Source organism: Chrysochloris asiatica, unplaced genomic scaffold, assembly GCF_000296735.1.
Source record: "Chrysochloris asiatica unplaced genomic scaffold, ChrAsi1.0 scaffold00394, whole genome shotgun sequence".
Taxonomy (NCBI): domain Eukaryota; kingdom Metazoa; phylum Chordata; class Mammalia; order Afrosoricida; family Chrysochloridae; genus Chrysochloris; species Chrysochloris asiatica.
The window spans coordinates 593,593-602,921 of record NW_006408912.1 but is presented as its reverse complement, the minus strand read 5'-3'; the positions used below and the strand labels follow the sequence as shown (position 1 = coordinate 602,921).

The 9,329-nt window shown below is 37.4% G+C and overlaps 1 protein-coding gene across 1 annotated transcript in view; it reads left to right on the top strand.

The window, feature by feature from the left end:
• TMEM33 (transmembrane protein 33) overlaps positions 1 to 8,465 on the top strand; it is a 26,447-nt gene extending 17,982 nt beyond the window's left edge. Inside the window, exons 6-7 of the mRNA XM_006876599.1 lie at positions 2,268 to 2,351; positions 8,336 to 8,465. Coding sequence (XP_006876661.1) covers positions 2,268 to 2,351; positions 8,336 to 8,465 — 214 coding nt within the window. The remainder of the gene's footprint in view (positions 1 to 2,267; positions 2,352 to 8,335) is intronic.
• Positions 8,466 to 9,329: the final 864 nt, after the last annotated feature.

The window sequence follows — 9,329 nt, the reverse complement described above, 5'->3', positions numbered from 1 at the left end:
TGTTTTGTTCTATTGGATCAAATTCTCTATGAGTCAGACCTCACTCAAAGGCAACTGACAACAATTATACTTTAATTTTTTAATTAAGGTTTTCAAAAGTCCTACCTATCCACTGCCACCGAATAAATTACAACTCATAGCAACCCTTCATGGAATTCTCAAGAATGTAATTCTTTACATGATGAGAAAGCCTCATATTTCTCCCCTGAAATGGCTAGTGAGTTTGAACTGCTGACCTTGTGGTTAGCAGTCCACTGTCTAACCCACAGTGCCAATCTTTTCAAAGGTCCTTGTTGTTGTTGTTGTTAAGTGCTATTGAGTCAAAGGTCCTTAGATTAATCTATATTCTAATATTTTACTGTAAATCCTAACAGCCTAAGAACCATGCTGACTGCATCCCAGCAAGTATGTTTAGTTCACTGCATGAAGTGCATCTTACATGAATACAACCACATAACCACTGCTCTAAACATGCTATAATTTTGAGAACACACAAAGAAAGAGTACTCATCTCAGTTAGACAGCCTGAATAATTAAATTTAAAATAGCATCATAGTCCTTCATATAGTGTTTACTAACAGGTTGGATTCTGTAAAGACCACTCTTCTCCACCTATATAAATTAAGCTAGTGAAAGAATAATGTGGGACACATTATTTTAACTGTACATATGTTGATATATATAATCTATATATATACATATATATAATCTATATATGTGTATATATAATTTTGTGTTTTTTCAAAGTTGTTAACATAAGCATATATCTGGTTCATCCAAACTATGATGTAATTAAATTCTCCACTGTCCACATTGCTGTTGTTGTTAAGTGCCGTTGAGTCAGTTCCGACCCATAGCGACCCTGTTTAGGGTTTCCAAGGATCACCTAGTGAGATTGAACCGCCAACCTTGCAGTTCAAAAGGCTTTGCAGTCTAGTGCATTAACCCATAGCACCACACCAGGACTCCACATTAGGTCGTGCTATATTTTATTTATAGTTAATTCAGTCAATAACTTCATCCGAATAGCTTTTTCTAGGGAAGAAATCCAGACTTGAAATTTCACAAGCATACAAGCTTATCAAGAAGACATCAAAAATTCCATTATCCTTTAATTCCATTTTTCCATGAATTTTTGAGGCCTCTAGCACATGTTGTGGCATCCTGGTGGGGCACTGTGGGTCAGTACGCTAGAATGCAAGGTCAGTGGTTCAAGCTCACCAGCTACTCCTTGGAAGCCCTATCCAGGTTCGCTATGAGTTGGAACTGACTCGACGCTACTTAACAACAACAGCACATATTGTATGTTACTCTTAGGCTATTATTATTGTATTCTTTAACCAAGGTTATTAATTAGTACAGGATATGTAGATTCACTAGTGAGCCTTTGTAACTTTACTGTAGTTTTTTGTTTTATTTTATGTAAAATGAATCACTTTCCCCTTTAATATTTTAAGAAGTTCTAAAACTTGATTATCAGTAATTAGTGGTAATTATGGAGTCCTGGTGTGGTGCTGTAGGTTAATGCACCAGACTGCAAAGCCATTTGAACTGCAAGGTCGGAGGTTCAAACTCAACAGCTACTCCTCAGAAACCCTATACAGGATCGCTAAGGGTCGGAACCAACTCGTCGGCACTCAGCAACAACAAAATGGAAGTATTTATATAGTTTTTCTGGGTTTTCAGATAATTTAAAATTACAAAAAAATATTCATACATGGACATTTGCTTATAAAAGTTTAACATTAGCCTTGTACCAGTTGCTAATCATATATACATTTCTGTTTTTACAATAACTCAGTTATGTATAATTTGTTGTTGGCAAGTGCTGTTGAGTCAGCTCCGACCCATAGCAACACAGAATAGGGTTTCCAAGGAGCATCTGGTGAATTTGAACCGCCAACCATGAGATTCAACCCAACTTTGCAGTCCAGTGCGTTAACCCACAATGCCACACCAGGACTCCTTATATATAATTGCTGTTGTTAAAGTGCCCTTGAGTTGATTCCACCCCAAACGACCCTGTGTAGGGTTTCCGAGGTACAGCTAGTGAGATTGAACCACTGACCTTGCAGTTCAAACGAGCTTGCAGTCTGACGCATTAGCCCACAGCGCCATACCAGGACTCCTTATATATAATAGATAGTACTATAATCATATTATGAATGAAAAGATGCATTTGCTAATCAAATTATCTTTTGAGTTTTGAGAATACGCATATGAATTTATATGTTTATGTTAGTCACCCTTTTGTTTGTTTATTACAGTGGTCAAGGAAGTTTACTACAGCCTTTTATATACTACAGATTTCTTACTCTTCGGTATTCCTCTAGAAGAAATCCATATTGCCGGTAAGCTGATGACTAAATGTATTATATTTGTTAAGAGTATTGTGAAAATTATAGTATCTGCACTCTTAAGAGTTAATTAGCTAGTTGTTAGATATTAGAAGGAAGCAGTGTTTCCACAAATTATGTTCTGGGACTCATCAACCTTGAGTTGATGAGGGTTGTTTTTGTTGTTGTTGTTGTTGTTGGGTTTTTTTGTCTTTTCAGAAATTGGGACTGGAATTATCTTGACCACATCTACTATACTGCAAAAGCTTAGAAAATTCAACATTCTCAGGGGACTTTCCTAGTAAAAGGAAAAAAAAATATCAAGGAAAGGACGGAACAATGACTTAAACAGTATTCACAGATCAGTGCATGAGTGTTGTTGTCAAGGCGATTCTGATTCATAACAACGCTGTATGTAGGGTTTCCAAGGAGCAGCTGGTGGGTTCAAACCACCAGCCTTGCAGTTAGCAATCCAGTGCTTATCCTGCAGCACCACTATATAACTACAGTTGCTATTGTATCAGTACTGAAGAAGTGTACAGGAAATCAGTGAGCCAGAAGATAGAGATTTGTTCTAGAAAGATTAAAGCTTTTGGAATAGAAAACATTTTAGGTAAGGAGACAGAGGAGTAAGTATGAGCCAGGATGATTAGAGTATTATTCTCCTTTATTCTTATTGTTAAATGCTGTTGAGTCAGTTCTGACCCATAGCTATAGTTTGTGTAAAGTTGATTGGAGAAGAAAAGAACAGTGGATTACTCCAGGAACAAAGGTTAAATTAATATACAGTAAATTATGAATCCTCAAATATCTCAAAATTTAAGACTAAAACTAAAATGAATAACTGGTTTTCAATAGCTTTTAAAATCTATTCCTCAGATATTGGTAGGAGCATAATATTTTTGTTTCATTTTTCAAGTTTAGAAAATTCATCTATAGTAAAATAGAGTCCTAAATCCAATAGTGTATTAAGATGGTATTTTACACATTGAGAAACAAAGTATAAAAAAAACAGAATCTGAATGCTGACTCTTCATTTACTAGGTGTGTAATTTTAGGCGTTAATTTAATTTAAATTTTTTCATTGATACAGCATTGGAAAATGGTAGGAATAACATCAGGCTTCAGAGAGGTTAATGGCCAGGATTAACCTTAAGCTGATTCTTAGGAGGTGAAGGATGAACATATCTCCACGCTCCTACTTTTTTACCAATTCTGACACTAGCTGCCCCTCCCATGGCACCTTCTACTTCCTTCTGGGTTTGAAAATCTGTTGCAGTGGCTTCGCAGAACTCACAGACCATACCTACACTTGAGTGGTTTATTAAGCAAGTATTAGGGCACAACTCAAGGTCAGATCAGGAAATACGTGGGCAGTCTCTCAGTTCCTCTCACCTGTACAAGCAAGCAGGCCCATCTCTGCCATGCAGACCTCTCTTGGGCCCTCTCAGGACAGGTGCCGCTTGGTGCCCTCTGAACAGATGACCCTGCCATCTCTCAACACTAACCCCCTCATAGGTCTCGTATGGGCCTGTCACTGCATTCAGTGTTACAGTCTTTGACCAGTGTTATAGCTCTCTAAGTAGGTTCCTTGCCTTTTCTCTCTGTTTTTTCTTCTTCCTTCTGCTTTGTGTGTTCTTCTGTGTTCTATGTGAAAAACCTGTGAGTTTGGCTGCATATCAACATAAACGTCTAATCAGTTTCAAGGTATGGCCCTCCTACCAAGGCCAGCCTCTTGATTGGCCACAGACACTTCATTTGCAGTCAGTTGACCAGTTCCCTGCAAGGAGCTCACCAAAGGACAGGATGCAGTCTTCTTGTTAAGTACCATCAAGTCAGGATGCAGCCTAGGATCAGCCAGAAAGTATAAAAACACAAATTGTTTACAGCTTACCTCATGAAAGCCAACCTATTAGATTATTAATATAGAGTTTATTTTTTGCTTCTGCAATTTTGATTATTCCTTTCTGAGAGTATCTTTGTGCTCTTTTAGACAGTGCCTTTTTTTTTTTCTGAATTAAAAGCTTACTTATTTTAGGCATAGATTCTTTTTTGTCGTTTTTGTTGAGACTATATACAGCAGAGGCTTCCTGATGTGGCGCTGTGGGTTAATGTGCTGGACTGCAAAGTTGGTTTGACTCTCAAGGTCGGAAGTTCAAGCTCACCAGCTGCTCCTCCGAAACCCTATGCAGGGTCACTATGAGTTGGAACTGACTCTATGGCACTTAACAACAATATACACAACAGAATTTATACAAATTCAATAATTTCTACATGCAGACAAAAGTGGCAAAGAAACTTTCATTTTTTACAAGTTTCCAGAAATTTCTTTCTTTCTGTCAATGTATTCACTTCAGACAGTCTCTTCATTAGCAGAGTCGCTTCATTTTTACATATATTTTCTCCACATACCAATGACAACAAATTTATAAATTCATGTGTTCAGTTGAATGCAAATAAAAGGATAATGATCCATCAGAGTAGCACCAATAAGTGTACTAACATTCTCAAAGAGCTAAGCATTTTAATTAGTGGAAAGTGTCAAAAAGGGTTTAACCTTATAAATATACTGATGAACAGATTAATAAAAACTATTTTCTACATTACACTATAACAGTTTTGAGACTGTTATGTATCATTAATTTGTACCATTTTCATTTATCATGTTTCTTAACATTGGTAACGGTCCTGTTTAGATGTGTGTCTAGAACTACCAAGATGGTAGGTATAGGCTACATTTGGTCGTTTAAACTTTGAATTAAAATTCCAGAAAATGCTCAATAGCTGGGTCCTATTCAAAAGGGGGAAAATAAGGAACAGAATTTTTATTGTTAGGGAATCCAGACTTACTAGACTCATTAATAACTCTTAGACCTCTTGCCCTGAGATGTATAAACTAGGCCCATTGATAATTCTTAAATCTCTTGCCCTGAGATGTATAAATTTTTTATTGTGTTTTGGATGAACATTTATAGAGCAAATAGGTTTTCCATTCTACAGTTCATCCATTTTGATTCATGACATTGATTGCGATCCCCACAGTGTAACCATACTTCAGCAGCCTGCCCACTTCCTCCCTGTGTTCATTGTGGCCATTATTCCTCTCCCTTTCTGCTTTCTGAGCTTTCTCCCAGGCATATGCTGCCCTATGATTTCATATGGTTGGTTGTTCTAGGGATGTTCAGAGATACTCTTTAAACTGCAAACTGAAACTGTCCCTTGAAGTTGTCTTTAAACCAAGCAATGGTTTAGCTCAATTAGTAAAAAATGTCTACTTTGAACATTGCTCTCTTCTAGAGAATTATTTATAGGAGATCAAATTGACAGTAGTAATTCTTGAACATAGATGAATAGCTTAAGGGCTGTTCTTAATTGTGAGTCTAAGTTAACAGGAGTAAAATAATTTGGGTAGAGACGATGAGAATGAACACATAATGTGAAGAATGTAACCAATGACTCTAAATTACACATGTAGAAACTGTTAAATGGGTGCATGTTTTGCTGTGTATATATTTTCACCAAGAATAAATAATCTTTTAAAAATTCAGTAAAATGGAAAACTCAGTCACACTAATAACCACATTTCAAGTGCTCGAAAGCTGATGGCCACTGTATTAGAGAGTGGATGGAGGTTTACAACATTTTCCATCATCTGTCAGTGCTGCTCTACAGTTCCAGTGACATGCACATTTATGCCCAAAACAGGTTGATGACTTTGCTTCGGTGTTCTATGACTAAACACTACTCTTTATTACATCCTGTATATCACTGTATGAACCACACATATAGAGTATACAGACTATACCAAATGCCTTATGGAAGACAACTTAGTCAGTTGGCATTACAGTTCATAAAGATAAGATACTAGTTTGATGAGTAGTGTCTAGGGTCTTAAAAAGCGTGTGAGCAACCATCTAAGATACAGGTATTGAAGTAAAAGGAAGAAATCAAAAGCGAAAAGAAGAAGCAAGTCCACAGGCCTAATAGACCACACAAACCATGGTCTAAAAACTAGATGGTACCCTGCTACCATTAGCAACCATTCTGACCAAGGTAACAATGAAAAGTCTAGAATAGGATGCAAAGAAAACGTAGAACAAAAATAAATTCCTAAAGGCCTCACCTACTGGATCAATAGAGACTAAAGAAACTCTTGAGACTAGCACCCTAAGAAATCCTGTAAATTTGGAACTGAAGCTATTTCTGGAGGTCACTCATGACTAATAGGCTCCCTTTAGCAATCAACTATATGAAACTAAATGGTCAACATTTACCCAAAAGCAAAGATGAGAAGGCAAGGAGGAGGAGGAAAGCTAGATCAATGGCAACAGAATGAAAGAATGAGAATGTTGACACATTGCAAAAATTGCCAACAATGTCATGGCTACATAGGAATCTGATTTGCAGCGTAAATTTTCACCTACAACACAATACACAGTTAACAACAAAACCCTGTCGAGCAGTTCTACTGTGTAAACACAAGAGTTGTCATGAGCTACAATCAGCTTGTTAGCAACTAACAACAGTTTTTTGCTAAGCTGATTACTAAGCCTTCTGTTTCACTGCTTGGTGGGTTCCAATATCCAACTTTAGCTAGTAACCACCCAGACAATAGGATTGTGTAGATGTAATAGAGTCCTGGGATGGCGCTTTAGGATTAGCACTGGGCTGGGAACTGCAAGCTCAGTGGTTCAAACCCACCAGCCACTCCTTGAAAGCCCTGTACAGTACTGACTCGATGGCACTTAGCAACAGCAACATGGGTGTAATGGAGTCCTGGTGTGGCATTGTGGGATAAGCACTGGATAAGTAACCATTATGTTAGCACTTCAACCTACCTTCTCAGAAACCCTGTACAGGAATCAACTCGATGGCACTTCACAACAACAACGGGTCTCATGCTGGCAATTTGGAACTCAGTCTGAAGGCAGAAAGAGCCAGTTTAGCCTCTTTTTTTTTTTAACATCTGTATTGTCTTGTTTAAACTTCACCACAACTCAGAAGGACAGACTCCTATTTTACAGAAACTCTGAGAGGCATGTTCATTTAAGGAAAGGGGTAGAATTGCCTATATTATAGAGTCCTAGTGTGGCACTGTAGGATAAGCACAGGACTGCTAACCATAAGGTTGGTGGTTTAAACCCACCAGCCACTCCTATATAGGGTCACTATGAGTTGGAAGTAACAAGCCCATAGTATATCATTTTCTTTTGTAGAGCTACCTTAAGCTAAGTGTTAAATGTGAGAATGATACAACTCTACTATAAAGGAGTCCTGGTGTGGCGTTGCAGGATAATGTGCTGGACCACAAGGTCAGTTTGAGCCACAGAGTTGGCGGTTCAAACCCACTAGCTGCTCCTCGAAAACCCTTATATAGGATTGCTATGGGTCGGAACCGACTCGACAGCACTGAACAACAACTACTATAAACAAAGTCCTGATGTGCTGCTGCAGGTTAAGGCGCTGGACCCACAAGGTCAGTTTCAGCCACAGTGTCTGCAGTTTAAACTCACCAGCTGCTCCTCAGAAACCCTACATAGGTGGCTACGAATCAGAACCAACTCAACAGCACTTACCAACAAAAACATAAGAAAATAGAAAATCATTCATATTCTTAGTCCTCAGAGATAGCCATTTATTAAATGCTGTTGTTACATAAACTTTTCCACCCAAAACAGACACAAGTGTTGATTTTGAGAATTTTATTATGTGTGTGTGTGTTCCCTATAAAGAGTCTCGGTTATTTCGCTTCTTTAAATTCTTTAATGACTATGAGAAGTTCCTTCATTAGCTTGTCCTCGTGTGGTGCTATCAGATCAGCACTAGATCACAAGGTTTGTGACTTAAACCCACCAGCCACTCTTTAGAAACCCTATACAGGGTCACTATGAGTCAGAACTGACTTAACAGCACTTAACAACAACAACATTATATTGCTTTTTCCTTGTGTTTCTTTCAAAAAAGCAAAACTAAACTAAAACAGCAATTTTATGTTGCAGGACATTGTTTAATGAGCTGAGGATTGTTGTTGAACACATAATAATGAAACCTGCTTGCCCGCTGTTTGTGAGAAGACTTTGTCTCCAGAGCATCGCCTTTATAAGCAGACTGGCACCCACAGTTGCATAATTTTCTATTCCGTTAAGTTATATATAATATAAGCATTATTAGCAGCTGGTACTTCTTTTAGGGGGGTTGCAAATTCCAGGTGTTACTCAGACCTCAATCCAGTTTATGTAATTTACATAAATGCATTGAAAATCTCCACTGACCCCACCCACCCACCATGTTAAATCAAGCCTTTTTCCAAGAAAATTATCCTGTGCTGTGTTGAGAAGAAAGTTTGTATCGTGATAAATGTACCAAATTTGGGTTAGACGCTGCTGTACCTATATCATGAAATGCATTTGTTTCTTTTTTTAAAAAAACTTCTACCTAATGGGTAACCTGAATTTCTATATGGCATAGGTTCATTATGGTAATGTTAATACATATGAATTCAGTATATTTTGAGACAGTATTTTTCCACTCAGTAATTTTGGTTGACATCAGCAGAGCATTTCCCACTGAATTTAATTTCAAATTCCTATTAGATTGATTTTGTGCTGCTTTGATAGGATAGATTTATTTGAATGTATCATTATAAGAACTCAATGTATGCATCTTATTAAGACCTTCCAAGCATTATCTCCTTAAATACTTTTGGTTTTGAATATTAAAGAGAAAGGGAAAAAAAGCTCAACCAATTTGATAAATGTTTGAAGTTATCTAACCATGTTACTTCAGAAAGCAGTAACATATTTTTTCACAAATAAGATGTACCCATACAAGTAGAGAACCTAGGAAATTAGAACCCAAGAGTATTTCTTGGTTTGCAAAAAACGTATTGCTATTGGATTACTAGCATAAAAACCCAAGAGTTACACAGTTTTCCTTTGAGTCATGTTTTGCAAATAGGGAATCCTTCTTTTACAAATGTGGACACAGGTTATT